Source organism: Bidens hawaiensis, unplaced genomic scaffold (genome assembly GCF_021521415.1).
Source record: "Bidens hawaiensis isolate Kalapana, Puna unplaced genomic scaffold, B.hawaiensis_p1.1 tig00005453_1, whole genome shotgun sequence".
Taxonomy (NCBI): Eukaryota; Viridiplantae; Streptophyta; class Magnoliopsida; order Asterales; family Asteraceae; genus Bidens; species Bidens hawaiensis.
Genome location: NW_027491347.1, coordinates 1,598,589 through 1,617,672, shown reverse-complemented (window position 1 = coordinate 1,617,672; position 19,084 = coordinate 1,598,589). Strand labels below are relative to the sequence as shown.

Below are 19,084 nucleotides of genomic sequence, written 5' to 3'. Positions count from 1 at the left end.
ATGTCTTCTACTCATGATCCTGAGGCTACTGCTGAGGAGTCTGACGTGTACACGGAGAACCCGATGTCAGCGTCTGACAAGGACGATAAGAGTACTGCTGGCGAGTGCCAGTGTGCTCTTTCCGTCGACATGTATCACCACATCGTCAAGAAGTTCATACTCGAGCCTTTCGAGCCTGAGTTTCCTGAGCCTCACCAGACGGTGTACGATGCCCCCAAGGGCATAGGGGTGTATGCTGCATTCTTCATTTATGGGAATCTCAGGTTCCCATTGACGAAGTTTGTGTACCGTGTTCTGGAGAAACACGGTGTACATTTGACGGAGGTGCACCCGATGGCGATCGCAAAGGTTCGCCACTTTGAATGGGTGTGCCACATTCTGGGCGTTGAGCCTCGCGTCAACCGCCTGATGACCTTCTACTCCTGGAGGTGCATCCAGGGCTGGTATACCCTGATTACTCGGATCAAGGGTTTGAAGATCTGTGCTACCGAGCGCAGTCTTCGGTCTTGGAAGCGGGAGTTCTTCTATATCTCTGCCCGTGTCGTCCCCATAGCGATGACATTCAAGAACGGGAGAGCACTCCCGAACCTTCACGCCTCCAACTACCAGGAGGCGGAATGGTTTAACAAGATCTCCCGGATCCAGACTCCGGTTTATCGCTTTGCGGAGTCTGGGATGGTGATGCTTGGGATGAGCCGGGTATGGAAGGATGCTGGGGCAGAGGCGCCATAGATTCCCATCTTTCTTGAATACGGTTCGAATTCTATTCCCTATGGTATGCTCCATATCTTTTTGCTGATTTAGGGTTTTTCTTCTAACTGCTTTTCTGTTTATTTGCAGAGGGGAACAATTTGCAGTCGCTTCTGCAACCGCGTGAGAGCGGTGGTCCCGCTCGGTTGGGTGCTCGTGCTCTCGACGAGAACGAGTTGCCCATCTTGGAGCAAACGGCGGATCGGTTTGTGGAGGTCTACCCGCTAGGCCACGAAATTCTGAGCGCCACGCGGCCAGGTAAGGGTTTCATTAACCCTCGCCCTCTTCATGCTCAAACCTCTGCTGGAGTTTCTCTAATTTTGTCATCTTCTGATGAGGAATCCGCAGACGGTCCTTTCTTCGTGAGGAAGAAGAAAGCTGCCGGCGTGAAGGGCAAGGCGAAGGTTGCCTCCACTGCCGATCAGGGGAACCGGTCTGACTCGGAGACCGAAAGTGAGGAGGCGGCGGGGAACCCTGGTGGTGGTGAGACAACTGTCTCGGAGGTTGAGACAGCTGCCACCTCCGCGCGACCAAATTCTACGACGGTGACTGGCGTGAAGAGTCCAGTTCCATCGGGTTCGTCCCCGCCCGTCAGAACCTTCAAGATTAAGAAAACTCGTAAGTACTTTTTATTTATCTTACCCGCAATTCTTTTCGCCATTATTTTTAATATCTTGTCTTCATGCAGGCGTGGATGTAACCGCATTCCAAAGTGATGCGGGAAGGAACAGTTCTGGACCCACGATGGTAGGTTTGGTCAACCTACCCGAGGCGATGACCCAGGCAGCTGCGCCTGTTTGCAGCATTGGTTCAGTTGCTCATCCCGTTGAGGCAACTGTTCCAACTGTAACGTCCTCTCCGCCGGCTGTCAGTGCCATATTCACTGCATCCTTCACTGAGCCGGTGGTGATTGTTTCTGCGGGCTCCTCCGCAGCGGCGGCCACGGTTGTGAGTTCACCTCCAGTGAGTTCACCTCCGATGGTCTCTACCGCGGCGGCTTTAACCGTGCCTCCGGCACCAGCGACTACCTCGTCCCCGGCCGGTTCAGCAGGTATGTTCAGGGTTGGGGCTTCTAGCCAATCTCTGCCTCCTTCCCATCTGTCTGACCTCTTGGATGGATATCCCTTAGGTTCGGGTGATGGGTTTGGCGGCTATCGGCCTGTTGTCGACCCTACAGGCGCGTAGGGTTATTTTGGCTTTTTTTTTTCCTAACTATTTTTTGTTTTTACAGTGTCGGATTCCAATGAGGTGTATGTTCCACGGTGGAACATCCGCCGAGGAACAACCCTTCGGACGGCTGTGGACTGCGTCGAGTGGGCGCGTCACGCCGCCCCAAGTGGTGCGTTGGGGGAAGCTATGTCTAGCTACCAGGAGGGTAGGCTGACGAACGAGCTTCGGATTCTCCTTGCCCGGATGCAGCCGCGCGTCGAGTTGCTTTGTCGTGAAAACGACAAGTTAAAGACGGCGCGTAGCCGGGAGGTGGCTCAGGCGCGGGCTATCCGGGAGGAGAACAGGAGACTTTCCGCCGTTGCTGCGGAGAAGGAAAAGGCCTTCAAGGCCCTCGAGGTTGAAGTTCAGGCCCGGCTCGAGGCCCGTTCCAAGGCTACCCAAGCTGTTAACGAACAGCTTAGGTTGGCTAAAGAAACTGCGCGGAACGCGACCGAGAGGGCCACCAAAGCTGAAGCCATTGTTGAGCCTCTGCGCGCCGAGAATGAGGAGCTTAAAGCCAAACTAGAGAGGCTCCAACAGGCTCATGATGCCTTGGCCATGGAAGACGCCAAGAAGCTTCAAGAGATCTTGGACCAGAGGGGTATGCTTGATCATACTGAGCGTAAGCTGAAGGGCGTTGAAGAGGCTGCTGCTAAGGAAGTGTTGCTTGCCAACCTTAATAAAAATGAAGCCGAACGCGCCCGCAACCAAGCTCAAGCTGCCCTCCAGGAAGCTCTGATCACCAAGGAATGGCTTTTACGAGAAGCGTTGTCGCAGGTATGCGTAGCTTCATAATGTCTTTACGCTTTTCTTTATACTTAGAAAAGTTTTTGATACATATATTTTTTTTTGTAGGTTGTGCATCGGATCTTCACGAACACATCTTATGACGATGCCATGAGCGCAGCCCTCAACGCTTCTCATGAGGATGGGGAAAATATTGGTTTCTTGCTTGGTCTGGGGTTTGTTGAGAAGGGCATCCCGCCTTCCAACTTCCCTCTTTATGACGTGGACACTAAAGCTGCCTATGACCAAGCAGTGAACCAGTATGCTGCCTTCCCACATCCGGTGGTGGAGAAGGTGAACGAAATTGCTGCTGCTGATGATGGGCTAACCATTCTCAAGACTTTCCTTGAACCGTCACAGCCAACTGATGGTGCGGGTACAAGTGGGTTTGGAGGGAGTGGTCCTGAAGTTTGAACCTTGAGATCCCTTCCCACCGTTAGGATAGATTTATATTTCTGTAGGCGGGTAGATACCCGGCCATTCTTGTAATGTTTGAATTTTTTTATGAAATATAAATGTTTGTGCGGGTAGGACCGCCACTTTCACTGGATGACTTGCTTTATAAACGTTATATGACTTGCTCATGCATATTATAATTTAATTTGGCACTTGTTTTGCCTCATAAACAATATATGATTCGCTCGTGCATACTTTAGTTGAACTTAGCAATTTTCCAAGTGTTTTGAATAAGTTAACCGTTCGACGCGTGGTTGTCAATAGGTTAGTGTTCAGTTTCCTCTATCATGATTGTGCGGGTAGGACCGTCACTTCCATTTAGTGGGATGACCAACCTTTACCTATAACTGACCTGCGTGAAGGTTTTCGTTAGAAATTTTTTGCCGTTTTTTGTGTTTATGCGGGTTTTGCCGCCGTCCACACGCCACGACTTACCTCCCCACTTATTTATGCGGTGAATACCGGCATCAGTGTTTTGAATAAGTTAAACCTTTCGACACGCGGTTGTCAATAGGTTAATGTTCAGTTTCCTCTATCATGATTGTGCGGGTAGGACCGTCACTTTCATTTAGTGGGATGACCAAACTTTACCTATAACTGACCTGCGTGAAGGTTGTCCTCATCTCTTAGAAATTTTTGCCGTTTTGTGTTTATGCGGGTTTTGCCGCCGTCCACACGCAACGACTTACTTCCCCACTTATTTATGCGGTGAATACCGGCATATCAGTGTGGAAAGTTCATAAGTATAAATGTAAGACCATCAGCGTCAATGTAATAAGGAGAATCATTTCCATTAGAAGTGGCTCTGGGCCTTTTCTTTACAAGTTTGGAATTGATCTACATGCAGCCTGTGTAATTGAGCTCCCTTCCATGTTCTTGGGATGGGGGTGTCATCGAGCCTTTCGAGCCAATATGCACCTGGTTCGGAATCTCGTTGTTTACGCAGTATGTAGTCTCCAACATTGAAGCTGCAGTTTCATTCGTGTTTTCTCCAACTGGGGTTCTACACGCATTAGCCTGCTCAGCGTTCATTGCGCCACGAGGTGCGTGAGTTTCCCATCTCTGACAAATGCTTCGATGACGTCCTTCAAGTCTAAGCATTCCTCGGTGGTGTGGCCTTTTGTCCTGTGGAAGTCGCAGGAATTGCTTTGATCAGCGTTTGGACGCTGTCGGATAATTGGAGCCTCTGGCCATGGGAGCCTCTCGGTGGCGAATATCTCGGTGACGCTTTTGGTGAGTGGCGTCCATCTGGAGTTCCGGTTCGACAACTGCATGTTATCCCTTCCGCCTAACCTAGGGTGTGAGCCGGATGAGGTGTCAAAGTTTACCCTTGACTGCCAGATGCCTAGCTTCCTCTTTTTGTTTAGTCGGGCGGTAAGGACGTTGTTTTCTCTTGTTTTCTGAGTGTAGAGGTTTGTGCTCTGAGGAAGATCTCTACCCAGTTGCTTTTCCGTTTCCGCGAAGCGTTTAGTTGCTGTCATGATGGCATCCCATGTGGATGGCATGCCGTCTTTACCCGTCAATGTGCGGATAAGCTCTGGGTATTCGGCGCCTTGGATGAAAGCTGCGCGAACAAGATCTTCGCTTATGGTGCCCAGACTCAGTTTCTTTGAATTGAAGCGCGTGATGAAGTCTAGTAAAGACTCATCTTCTTCTCGGATGCAGTTGAGGATCGTCCATTGCTCTTCGGTATACTTTCTTTGTTGACTGAAGTGTTGGCTGAACTTTTGCTGGAAGTCTGCCCAATCGTAGATGTGGTGGACCGGTAGACGGTCGAACCACGCTCTGGCTGCCCCAACAAGCGTCATTTGGAACATATAACACCACGTGGGTTCCGTCCAATTGCTGACGGATGCCCCGCTATGAATCTGTTCAAATGATCGTCTGGGTCAGATATACCATCATAAGTGCCGATGTTGGACATCTGTTTAGCACTATTCGGGGCGATTGCTTCCGCAATGTCCCTTGCAAACTTGGACGTTCCCGCATTTGCATCAGTCGGTCTAAAGGTTTTGGAGAAGTCACGTGGGTTTCCCCCCGCGTTCCTTTGAAGGTTTCTCCAAAATTCCTTCTTCGTTGGAAGTCCGTTTCCTTACGCTTCCCTTTCGCCCTATGGCGAGGGTTTGCGTCGCTGTCGGACTCCTCCGAATCATCGTCCCAGTAATCGCACTCATTGCTCATGTTGAGCTGTTGTCGAGTGCTTCCGAATTCGTCAGCCTGTTGGAGGCGTTCATCCAACTCAGCTTGGAATTCTTTCTGACATGCTTCCGCCCACGCTTTAACTTGATCAAGTGTTTGGCGGGGGAGCTTCGTCTGCCGTCTTTCCACCTGAGTATCAATGAATCCCAGGGGAGGATTGTTTACTGCACTTGCCCCGGCTTGGGTAACCGGGGTAGTGTTCGTAAAATTTACTGCACTTGCCCCGGCTTGGGTAACCGGGGTAGTGTTCGTAAAATTTGTGTACTCGCCGGTGTTCCCCCCAGTAGCTGGGGTTGTGGTTACCGGAGTTTCTTGGTCACTCGTTGGCCTTGGCAATGGAGTAACCTTAACCATCTTTCCAGAAGTTTTGAAAAAACTGAAAAAGAATTAGTTCTAGCTTTTATGCACGGATGGCGCCAATGAAGAAACACTAAGTGACCCCGGGCAGATTACGGATAATTTGGGGGTTAAATAGATGTTTCCACGAGGGTTAGGTCCGACAAAGATGGTTATTCCTCTGATGACCTGCAAAACAGACACCGTGAGCTCGTCACTGAGAAGGGGGGGGGTACCTCCTTGTGACCACCCTCCGGCGTGAGAATCAGACTAGATTGCTCTTGAATATAAGTGTATATTAAGAGAAATTGCTAGAGCAGATATCAGATAATATATGGAGATATAAGATAATGATACCGTTCCAAGGTGTTGGAGTATTTATAGCCGAAGGTAGGTTTTCAAGCAGGTACAACAAGCTGTATAATATTCCTTTTCTACCAACTGTGGGCTACGCACGTGCCATGCTGGTGGTTGGTGGGTAGGCAGCGGCTGATAGTGACATGGCCGGCTGTGTACTATTCCTTTTCCACCAACTTCAGGCTATGTACGTGCCACGACAGGGGTTGGTGAGTAGGCAGCGGCTGATAGTGACATTAAGTACTGGAGCGTGCTCCTCGTCGTACTGTTGTTAATGAGCTGTCGCTGCTTTGGTCAGATCTTTTGTCCATACCTTGGCAGGTATAGTACAAAAGATCCTCCAGTAGCGTACGGACTGGCTCATTTGAGCGGGAGTATTCCCGGCTTTGAGCGGGAGTATTCCCGGCTTGCTCCTTCTTCAGGTGACATTACTGAATTATTTGAGTTAGTGCCTTGTGCGTGTAGCCTTGCTGTTAGTGCGGGTAGCCTTCCCTGATGGCTAGTATCCGCAGCTGCGGGAACAGGCGGGGTACGTCACCATTGGGAGGCTTTTCCTGCGGGAACAGCTTGCGTACTGCGCGTAAGGACGTCATCTCTCTCAGCATGGTGGGTCCTGCGGATCCAGTTGTTCTTTGCGCAGACGTCCCTCTTTAAGGTGAGTCTTGCGGGTCCAACTGTGCAGACGTCCCTCTTTAAGGTGAGTCTTGCTGGTTCAACTTGGTTCTGCTGAAACCTACCTCTTCAGGTATCAATTCTATTATTTGCTTTTTGGGTTAATTGCATATATAAAGTAACCACCTTTGGTCCATTTAATGTATTAGGTATCCATTAGGGAATAACCATCCCATTCAAAAAATGATTTAGGGTAACGAGTAAAAATGGTGACATGGCAAATGGTGGATATATTTGACCATGTTGACTTTTTTTGTGATTTAATGTGTGAACTGGTTATCTAATTTTGGGCGTCAATCGTGTCAGGTTGGCGGGCTGACAGGCTAACTGGTTGAATTGTTCAACCCAAACATGACCAGTATTTTTGTTTGTATCAGAAGCATCAACCCTAACCCACATGCACTTTATATCATGTAACCCACATGACATGTTTAATCCATTTATTTAACGTATCAAACGGGTTAGCGGGTAAATAATCAAGTTAATATGCTAATCGGTTTGGTGGGTCGTAAAAAGATGGACTGATGGGTCATAAACGGTTTGCGGGCTGACCTGTTTAACTAAGCAGGTTGGCGATTTGACCTGTTTAACTAAAGGGTTAAACAGGAAAATCCAAACATGACCCTTTTAATTAAACACCTCAACCTGAAAACGACCTGGTTATTAAACAAAAAACACGTTAGACAAGCCAACCCAAACCTGATTATTTTCTTATCATGTTTGAGTCGTGTAGAAAATTGCCACCTATAGTTATCTTAGGCGATTACCTCTAAAGTTCCTATTTGATGATTTTTATGGCCTAAAATAAGTTGACTAGTCAAAGCTGAAATGCGATGAAAGTTGGTTGCCTTTTTATGCAGATACTCTTTTACGAATAATAATCTTATTCTTCTTCTTATTATTATTTTTCAGGACACAATACACATTTTCTTCTTTCAATATTAATAAAGCATCTTGACCACAAAAACGTCCTAAAAAAGCCCGAAATGCAAGTCGACATTATAGAAGTCACCACCTCACTTGCACACCATTTTTTCGGGCCAAAGGTTTCAAGCCCAAAATTAGCCTCAAAGTTTCAGGCCCAAATTCATTATTTTGGATCACCGATTTCGGTCCAAAAATTTTAAGCCTAAATGGTTAAACTGAAATTTTAAAGCCCAAAACTAGGCCCAAAGTTTCAGGCTCAATATTTTTTGGCCCAATTGGCATCTTTAATGAATAAGGGTAAAATTGGCATGCTGCTAACTAGCATCAGCATTAATTGTACATATTTAAAATAATATTTTCTTTCTGACCATAATTTTGGATTTTTGGGCAATTGAATTATATTACTAAAATTATTATATATAATATTTTTTTTATAAAGGCATTTCCAGAAGCATTATTTCATCAATTACTTCCTGCAATGGTTCATAAAGATCACGAAACACGAGTCGGATCACACAGAATATTTTCTGTTGTTCTTGTGCCATCATCTGTTTGCCCTCAGTCTTCAAGCCTTGTGCCAGCTGGCACTGATCCCAATAAGGTGGTGGGTCACTGTCAAGAACTGTATCCGTGTTTTCTTCTTCTGCTGCCCTTTTTGGGAAAATGAAAAAAGGCGGGCCTTTAAGGCTGAGGGGTGTGGGGGCTCTAACGGGGGCGCGAGTGGGGGCTCCAGCCAATAATATTGTGACGTGTGGCAGAGAGAGAAACTGGATAAGATGGGTGTTGGAGCCCCCGCTGGAGCCCCTGGCCCTGGTGTGGAGGGGCGCGAGCAGGGGCTCCAGCGGATTTTTTTTTTATTTTTTTATAAATATATTCAAAAAACGTATAATTAAAAAAACTCATAAATTATTAAAAAAAACACACATTTTTTTTAAAATTCAAATTACAAAAAAAACATACTAAAAATTAAACAAACAATAATACTTAATAATAACACTAATCTAATACAAGATCATCGGGTCGCCTCTCCCACAAATGTTCAACCAACTCATGTCGAAGCTCCCCGTGTATCTCACGGCTCTTGATATTTGCTATGTTGTGAAGTTTTTGTTGATCACTGATTGTGGACGGTTGTGGCGGAATGTCACCTTGGTAGTTTTGGCAGATAGCTTTGCCCTCGTCTTCTAACGTCATGTTATGTAGGATCAGACACGTGTAGACGACGTCCGTTATCCTCTCCCGAGTCCAATAACGTATCGGGTTCGCTAAAATAATGCCTAATTAAAGTATCGTTAGCACCCGATCGATCACGATCACGAGGTGGTGCTCTAACCCTCGGGAGTCGAGGTTGATGGGCTTGATTTTGCAAGAGATTGACCACGGTTGCGGTCAAAACTCCTCCTACATGAAGAAGCAAATCATCCTCTTCGGAGGAGTCGGAATCAGACGAGTACGACGACATTATTTTTAAAAAAAAAATTGGGAAGATGGGTTAAATTTTGGGTTTTTTTTTGAAGTTGTGGTAATTGATTTATATGAAATTGGTTATATATAGGAAGAAAAAACTTTTTTTTTTATTAAATTATGAGCCCAACGGCTCAATTAAATGATCCAACGGCTATGTCACGTCTCCCAATGCTCCTTTACGCCACCTTTCTCCCGCGACCCACCTTGCGCCCGCCTAGTTTTCCGCGCTCGCGCCCCTCTTGCGCCTCGGTGGTGTGGTGCTCGCGCCTGGGGGCGCGAGCGGAGGGGCTCTCGCGCCCCCGCTGAAGCCCCACACCCCTCAGCCTAATGACCAATAATGCTAGTCAACAGAAGTCAAACAATAGCGGGGCGTTTAACAGAATGAAGTCGAGTTATAGCCGGACTTATTCTATAAAAATCGATGCAAATTCTGGAAGTAATTTTAACAGAGATGGGGTAGGTTTTTGTTTTTTTGCAATCTTTATTTGAAATATGGTATATTACTTTTATTTATTTATTTATTATTTCAATTATCAGGAGGCAGTTACCCTTAGGCTCAGTTCCCACCAAATATCACTACTTTATCATCATTCATCATCGTACTCAGTATATCTCACTAATAGCAAAGCTATGGTAGGGTATGAGGAGGGTAAGATGTAGACAGCCTTACCTCTACCCCATGGGGATAGAGAGGCTGCTTCCGGTGAGACCCTCGGCTCTATACTAGTTTTGCATCAAGCCTTGGACATAAGGCACATAGCACTCAATCATCGGGACGATGGCTGATTGGTGCATGTACCCTTGTCTTTCGGCTATCAACGCCACCACATGATGCCTGATTAACCTTCCATCACTTTTAACGTTATTTTCACGAGATTAGTAAAATAACGTCAAAATTAGTGCAATTTTACTTTTGTCCGGGTTCACACGTATCATAGACGTTCACCAAATATCACTACTGTTGTCTTCAATTTGGGCACAATCTATTTCACCTGAAAACACACCTGAAAATTATGAAGCAATTGCTCACACTTACAGTCTCGTGTTGTTATTCTCTCGAGCAAAGGTAATATAAAGAAAACCGGGTCACATGCGACTCGCCATGTTCATGTACAGGCCTCGTGCTTATAAGAAGTTTTGGCAAGGGGTGTTTTGGGTCATCCCGACCTGACCTGGCACGTACTAATGTACAAGAATGCCCGCTTTGACCCAACCGGTCCATACTGCTTTCTTGTTACTGAATCACTGAAATTGTGGAATTTCTGCAGCATTCGGGTCGTGAGGCTTTAGTTAGAAGTTTCCAGCTGGCATTTTCATTGCTTGATATATCCCTTGCTGAAGGAGGTATGAATCTTATAGTTGTTTGCTATCTTTATTAGAATGAGCTTTATAAGTGTCGTCAGTATAAGATATTGGAGTTTAATATTATTATGATTATGGCAGGAGCCCTGCCACCATCGCGTAGACGGTCTCTTTACACTTTGGCAACCACTATGATTATTGTTTCTGGGAAAGCATTTAGTATTGTTCCTCTTGTTCCAGTTGCAAAGGCGACACTTACTAATAAGATGGTATACTGATTATTATTTCAACAATTTTATGTTGGTGTTCATGTCGGTTGTAAATAAATCGGTTCTTCTGTTATAGGTGGATCCATACTTGTGCTTGATTGAAGATTGTAAGTTGACTGTGGGCCCCGGATCGGGGAACATTAGTTTTGGGTCAAAGGAAGATGATATATCAGCTCAAAAATCGCTTTCAGAAGTAAAGTTTTCAGAAGAACAATCAATGGAATCATTGGCTGGTACAATCGTCAAGCACTTGGAATCGGTTTCTGAGGTACCCCCCCCCCCCTTCCCCGGCTCAATAATGGGTCTATGTCTTATTTGGTCGAAACGGGTATTTTGGGCCTGGCCAAAATGTGTCTGGTTGGGTTTGATCAGAACACTTTATGTCCGAATTTTTATGTAATTAGTGTCAACTATTATTACAGAAGTTATTATGCCATCAATAATCTAAATTTTTGAACACTTTTGATGACTTTTAACCGGATTGGCCAGTATCCTTTTGAGTTATGTTTTTATGTTCTACCCAGTTAAATCCTAGCACTTAGTCAACTCATCTGTAAGTATACGGTTTGAAATTGCCATGTTTATTGATAACCATTTGTTAGTCAAATTTATGAAGTCATAAGTTTTTAAATATGCAGAAATAAAAAATAAATAACTTGTTTGTGCAGTCTGAGTTATCGATCATTAAGGAGCAATTACTAAACAGATTTGTGCCTGATGATGATGTGTGCCCTATTGGCTCCTCATCTGCAAATGCACCAAAAAAGAATTCAGAAAATCGTAAATCTATGGAGGAGGTAATTATGAACTTTGAATATTATAAGTTCAAATAATCATGACCATAAGTGAACACTATATATAAAAAAATTGTTCTTTTTTGTTCAGGATACTCCTCTTTTATTTGTGGATGATGATTTTGATGTAGATCCGTTTGAAAGTAGCAACCGTCTTTCACTGGCAACGAGTGAGAGTAATGATCTCTTGAGTGTTAATCAACTATTGGATTCAGTAAGTCTTTTGAGCATGTTATTATATTATGACATTTGATTTAATAATAATAATAATAATAATATGATAACAACTTTATATTGTTTCAAGGTTTTGGAGTCTGCACAACACGTGGGAAGAATGTCTATAAGTGTTACACCCGAGATTTCTTATAAAGAAATGACCAATCAATGTGAAGCTCTTGTAAATGGAAAAAGGGAGAAAATGTCCAATTTGATGAGCATACAACGGCCCGCTAGTCGTAGTGATAATGTGCATCAAAATAACACAACCTTCCAATCGGTATGGTTTTCTTAAATTGTATATGTTCATTATGTCCCATATATTATTATGTTCATTGTGCCGCGTTCATATAATAGAGTAAGTTACATATGGTCCATTTGGTATGGCCAAATTTTGGTTTTGGTCTCCAGGTTTAAGTAATTACATGTTTGGACTGTAACTGTGCATAAACGTAACATGCTTCGTCCATGAAGCGGATGTCAGTTGACTTTTTCTGTTAAATAGATGTGAAATGACCTAAATACCCTTAACTTAAAAGTATAGAATAAAATCAATAAGTTGTCTTGGGGGCCAAAAAAAAGAACAAAGGCGACTGAAAATCGTACACCATTTGACACATTTACAGACACCACTTACAAGCAATATGGCTCGTATTGCACCAGTGCTTTTTGACAGTGTCTGACGACTCTCATACAGAGGGCCGTCTGTAACTGGGAATTGACTGATGTGTCAGTGGCAGAGGAATATTGTAATGATTGAAGCGACGTGACCCGTATAATGACTGAAAACAAAAAATAAAAAATACAGAACCAGTTATAAGTAAAGAACCGTGAGAATCGCATAAACGTTTGCTAATCTTTTTTGGTCAACCCTATTAATCTTGATTCATATTTTCTTAGTATTTTTGCATCATAATATCTTTTTTATATATATTTTTTAATCTTTTTCAGCAAGCGGGTCATCCATTTTTGGAACAAAACGCACCTCCGGCTGTGAATGGACAATGTAGAACATCATCATGTTCAAGAGAATACCAACACATACCCCAATCATTTAGGCTGCCTGCATCAAGTCCATATGATAATTTCTTAAAAGCTGCTAGAAGTTAGTTAGTCAACCAACCAATCTTTTGGAACCATAGTATCGCGCGCGCTCTTAAAATGGTTAAACTTGCACAAAAGATATAGTTTTGAAGGTCAGTTGTCCCGAGACATTGTGCTTGCATGCTGCAAAATTTAGAGATGATGGATTCTTATGTTTGTGATCGGATCGGAACCCGATTGCTTATTTCAGTTACTTATTCAACACAATTTGTTTATTTTTAAATTTGTTTGTGTTTATGTATAGAACTTAGAGGCATGGAGATGGCCTAAAGGTCTGATCTTTAAGCATTTTGAGAGTTTATTTTGTAATTAGAAAAGTGAATTGTTAGTAATTTGTTGAGGGGTTAAGTATTCTTTTTCACCCTTGAGTTGAAGGTGAATGTGAACATCGTATTTGTAAATTGTTAGCTTGTAAATTTCATTTTTATCCAACAAAAGGTTTGAAAGAGTGTTTAAGATTTTATATGTGCATTGTGTTTGGATTTGATATTCATTGAGCTTGAGTTTGTTGTTGGGAGACATGTATAAAATATCTGAAACACTCGGGACGGGTATTGAAGTGGTATTAGGTGATGCATGCTCTCCCGAAACCGATATGGTAGAGGTTTATTTTGAAAAAATTAAAAATTTAGAATTGCTAGAGGTGTAGTTAAGTATTTGATGACTTGGGGGTAAGTTTAAAGCCATGCTTAATGTGATGATTATTAACAAACTTTACATATATCATGTAACATATTTCTGTCACCACCCCATCTTATTTATCATCTTACAACTTAAAGTCAAGTAAGCCAACAAAAAGAACACCAATTTAACAACCCATGATACCACAGTTTGTAAATCACAGATTAAGGTTGATTTATATCATGATGTTATGGTTTTATTAAGTATGATTTGTGTCTCACTACAAGAAAAGTAAATCATACTTAATAAAACCATAACATCATGATACTAAGGGCATGTTCGGGATTGAGTTTGAAAACACCTTTATTGATTTGATGACGTTTTTCAAAAAGTTATTTTAAAAAGTCAGGATTTGTGGCTTTTTCAAAAAGTTGTTTTAATCCAAATATAACTGGATTTGTCTATCAAAATTCGTTTGCATGTCCAACTGGTTTAAAAACGGGTCGTGTTCGAGTTAACATGTATAACTAAGCGTGCAGTTTTTGGGTTAACCTATTTAATTAAACAAGTCTTAATGTTCCGGTGGACATATTTTTTTAAAGGTTTGCATTCGGGTCAACTTTGTTTAACTAAACGGGGTCGTGTACGATTTGATGTGTTTAGTTAAACAAGTCGACCCACTAAGGTGTTTATGACCTGTTTAACCCACTTTTAGACAGCCCACCAACTCGATTAACATGTTTACAACTTGGTTATCACCCGCCAACCTGTTTGACACGTTTAGGAAAACGGGTCGGTTCACGGTTGATGTTTTTGACCCATAAAAACGCGGGTCATGTTCGGGTTGAACAATACACATTTAACCGTATTCGGTTACTACCACAAGATCAATATTACAAATGAGGGCTTTGTATACATCAAATTCTTCAAAGTTCATACAACATACAAAGCCCACCTAAAAGATTCAATCTTTTTCATATTTTTCACTTACTATCTATAATTTCTTGAAGCATTTCCACCACTTTTTTCATTTTTGGTCTTTTTGCTGGTGTGGTGTCTGTGCAAAGTAGAGCCACTTTTAATGCTGAAAGCATTTCTTTCCTCCACGAAAACGACACCGTGCTCAGTTTTGCATCAAGTATTTGCTCAGGAGTTTCACCTCTTGTGGGTGCACCCTGGACCCACTTCACCAAATCTATACCTTCCCCGAATTCTTCGTCCACTGGGACCCGCGTTGTCAAAATTTCAAGTAAAATGACACCGAAACTGTACACATTTCCTGGAGCTGTTACTTGCATAGTGTACGCGTACTCTGTTGTAAAACAAAATGTTTTTAGGAACCCGGTTCTTGAAATGATGATCGGGCCGTATAGATATGACGGTTTTAGCCCGTTTAGTTGTAAATGTATTGTTTAGTCAAAACGGGTTGATTGAGTCAAACGGGTTGAATATAAATCTTTTTATATATTTGACAACCTAATTATATTAAAAAAACAATTTATATTTAACTTTGGGACAGGTGATGTTTTGGGTCAACCCGGCCCGTTTAAACATGTACCCAAAAAATAGCCCGTTTGACCATGTTGGAAAACATGTAATGACCCGCCCATATTGCAACATACGGTTCATAACACGAAACTACAAAAGTCAAGATGACAAGTTTGGTCCGTTTACCTGTAAAACCGTTTATGTGAATTGTATTTAATTTCAAACGGGTCGAATAAAAAAATTAAGAAGATGTCAAAGGTTGACCCGTTATACAACCTGTTTCGACTAATAATTAAATTACCTACACAAACTGGGCTTTTTGCCCAAAGTGGTTCCGGTTTGGGTCAAAAGTCAAAACTGGTTTTGTTGGAACCAGTTTAGGTTGGAACTGGGTTGAAGAAAGTCAAAGGATCGTGTTTGAAACCGGATTTTAACCGGTTCTGATCTGGTTTGACCGGGTTTAAACAAAGTAAAAAAATACAGAAACCGGGCTTAAATTATACCTGGTGGAATGTAACCAAACGAGCCTGCAACCGCACTGATACTAGCAGTTCCGCGTGAAGGATCCAAAAGCTTTGAAATTTCAACTTCACCGACTAACGGGCCAAAATTGGAATCAAGAAAAATATTGCCAGAAGAAATATCAAGATGAATAATAGCCAAATGATGCAAAAAAGCCAACCCTTCTGCAACACCAACCGCTATGGAAAGCCTAACGGGCCAATCGGGCTTATACCCCTCTTCTTTACTCGAGTCGTGCAGGAACCGGGCCAACGACCCGTTTGGTAAAAACTGGTGCAGTAGAAGTGCCACATCATCATAAATAGCAAACCCGATGGGTCTGATCAAATTATCATGACAAAGATTACTAAGCCTCTCAAGTTCCCGAATCATCTTGCTTTGTTGGTTAAGTATCGTTTTGTCAACCGATTTTAACCGTTTAACCGACAAAGTCAAACCCGAAGGCATTTCTGCTTTGTAGATCGTACTAAACGTTCCACTACTAATTTTGTTCGAATCCTTTAACGTTGCTTTGACCACGGCGTCAAAGTCAATAGCTTGTTTCAGATTCTCAACGAACACGTTTCCAACAATAACCAACGGTTTATTATTACTATCATCGATTTCTTCGTCTTCTTTTCCAACCTCTTTCGCCACTTTTTCTTGCTTCTCTCGCATCATGAACAAAACAACAACGATTGTAACTGAGAGAAACACTAACAAGCCCGACCCGATAACTGCCAACACGATCCTGTAAGAAACCTTGTGGTGAAGCGAATCTGGCCCGTTTGAGTTTCCACAAAAAGAATTCAACGGGTACCCGCAAAGACCCGTGTTCTTCTCAAAACTCGAACCCGGGCTCTTTTGAAACGGGCCAAACGTTGGTATCGGGCCCGTTAGACGATTATTTGCAAAGTTCACATCGATTAAACTTAACATACCCTTTAACGCCATGGGAATATTACCCGTGAGCTGATTGTTTGAAACATCTAACGAAACCAACTTATCAAGTTTTCCTAAATCGAGTGGTAATGGGCCATGGAGATGATTAAAACTCAAATTCAAAGCAATTTGCAGATTCTTTATTTTACCTATCTCGGGTGGGACCGTTCCAGTGAGACGGTTACCACCGAGCTGCAGCTCGAGTAGCTTCACACAGTTGCCAATTTCATTTGGGATTTCACCAGTCAACGAGTTTTGACCCAATAACAAGTACTGTAATCTTGAAGAGTTGCATACATTGTGGGGTATGCTTCCGTTAAACCGGTTGTTACTCAAATCAATCTTGTTAAGACTCTTGTTACCAAGAACAGAATCTGGAATCTCTCCAGAAAGATTGTTTCCAGAAACAATAAGTTCTTGAAGATTCATCATTTCACCGAACACCGGGGGTATAATCCCACTAAACTGATTCGAAGCCAAATTTAACAAAGTTAAATTAGCACATTTAGCAAATTCTTGAACAATTTCACCAGAAAGATTGTTGTTATCAGCCTCAAAATAAGTAAGACTGCTAACATTACCGATTTCTCTAGGGATATTCCCGGTTAACTCGTTATTCCCAATTCTAATACTCGAAAGATGTTCACAGTTTCCTATTGAGTCAGGTAACTCACCACTGAGTTTGTTCAGAGTCAACACCAAGATTTCTAGTTTCCCATTAGCAAACACACTCTTTGGGATTGATCCTTCTAAATAATTTGAATGCAGGTTTAATACTTCAAGTTCCGAAAACGCGCCTAAAGATTCAGGTATTTTACCGCTTAACTCGTTCTCATAAGCTGTAAAGACTCTAAGATCACTCAAGTTTCCAACCCAATTCGGAATACTTTCGTTCAAATGATTAGTGTAAAGTTGTAAATCTTGCAACTTTACAAGCCCTTCAAGATCTTTAGGTATTGACCCAACAAGCAAATTACTTGAAATGTTTAAAGATTTGAGCTTTTTGAGTTGACCAAGTTCAACTGGGATTGACCCATCAAACTTATTGTAAGATAGATCAAGAAACTCAAGATCAGATAAGTTACCAAACAATATAGGGATTGGTCCATGAAAACTATTAACTGACAAATCAAGCCATTTTAAAGATTTCAGTTGGGAGATTAATGTGAGGTTACCTTGAAGATTTAGATGAGAAAGATCAAGTCTTTCAACAGCTTGACTTGTGCTGCAAGTAATGTGAGGCCAAAAACAGTAATTTGAGGTGTTCTTGAGCCCGTTTTCGTCGTCCCACTCGAGTAACCTAAGCTCTTTGCCAATGGCTACCAGAGTGAAAATATCATCATGGTTGCCATTAATAAGCTCTGAATTCACAGTATCTTGACACCATGAAAGAAACCCAACTGTCAAAATCAAGAACCACCACAAATTCACCATTTTTGGCATAAAAGTCCAATCTTTTTCCACTTTTCTTGATTTTTGAACAACTCCCACTAATTTTTCAGTGAGTTTTCATGCCATTATGCTTCAAAACACTGAAAAAGATGCTAAAAGACCCTAAATTTTCAGTCTCTCACCACAAATTCAACATTTTTAGTATAAAAATCCAATCTTTTTCCACTTTTCTTGAATTTCAACCAAACCCCACTAATTTCTCACTAAATTTTCATGCAATTATGCTTCAAAACACTGAAAATATGCATAAAGATTGTAAATTTTCAGTCTTTCACCACACCCATTTAACCATTTTCAATTTGGGTCAAAAAGGTTCAAAATCAAGAATCAGTTTCTTGATTTGAGGAGATGAAGTGAGCAAAGGTTTGTGGTGAAAACCCAAATAAGGTTTTGTTTGGTTGAAGATTATGGATATGAATTGAGTGAAGAAGTGAATAAAGATAATTTAGAACATAGTATAGTATAGTATCTATATCTGCAGATAGATGTATTGAATGGGTATACAGAAGGAAAGAGATGATAGGAGGAGGCCAAGATCATAAATGACCAGTCACGACTCTCACGAGTAGACTAAATATGTTGCAAAAACCAAGCTTTACGTTAATGTTGTCATGATATAATAATAGATTTAAATTTAGTGGAAATATTTAAAGAAAAATCATTTAAAACATTAAATTAGCCGCTATTAATCCATACCAGCAACGTGACCAGTGACGCCTTAAATTTTTATTTTTGTAGTTCGGTTGTCCTTAACTTTCAATTATGTTATTTGAAAACAATTTACAATATTTCAGTTAAGAGAAAAATCAATAATAAGAGTAGATGGAGTTACCTTTTCATTATGAGATTTTCTAACATATGCCTTAAGGGTATATATAAGAAACATTAATTAAATAAATATTTTTGTTGAAACTGCCTCTTCATATTAATTAAATTTATGTCTTAATAATTACAATTACCATATTTAACATTTTATTGTTTCCTCATAAATATTCTCTCAGTTAATGACTACTAAATAAAAATTTTCTAATTTCCTTTAAAATTACTATTTCATCTCTCCTAATTTCCCACTATGTTTTTATAAGTATTCACTATTAAACAACACATTTTATTACCATTCTATCTATTTTTTCGAATGTCTAATAATATAAAGCATTACTATTAATATGTAAATTGATGGACGTGTTCTTTTGGATTTGAATGAACTTCCAGTTGAATTATGTTATTGAAAAACAA

General features: G+C 41.7%; 2 protein-coding genes across 2 annotated transcripts; one reads left to right on the top strand and one right to left on the bottom strand.

Moving 5' to 3' along the window:
* On the top strand, positions 1-13,271 carry LOC143629761 (protein SEMI-ROLLED LEAF 2-like). The gene is made up of 11 exons (XM_077098943.1): positions 1-91; positions 1,439-1,497; positions 8,132-8,316; positions 10,060-10,225; positions 10,428-10,503; positions 10,603-10,730; positions 10,807-10,998; positions 11,399-11,527; positions 11,616-11,738; positions 11,829-12,020; positions 12,692-13,271. The coding sequence occupies exons 1-11, from the start codon at positions 1-3 to the stop codon at positions 12,848-12,850; spliced, it is 1,500 nt and encodes a 499-aa protein (XP_076955058.1). The 3' UTR covers positions 12,851-13,271.
* Positions 13,272-14,333: 1,062 nt separating this feature from the next.
* Positions 14,334-18,301, bottom strand: LOC143629786 (leucine-rich repeat receptor-like tyrosine-protein kinase PXC3). The gene is made up of 2 exons (XM_077098965.1): positions 15,457-18,301; positions 14,334-14,777 (listed from the first exon to the last, which is right to left on the bottom strand). Exons 1-2 carry the CDS (start codon positions 17,837-17,839, stop codon positions 14,449-14,451), a joined length of 2,712 nt encoding a protein of 903 aa, XP_076955080.1. The 5' UTR covers positions 17,840-18,301; the 3' UTR covers positions 14,334-14,448.
* Positions 18,302-19,084: the final 783 nt, after the last annotated feature.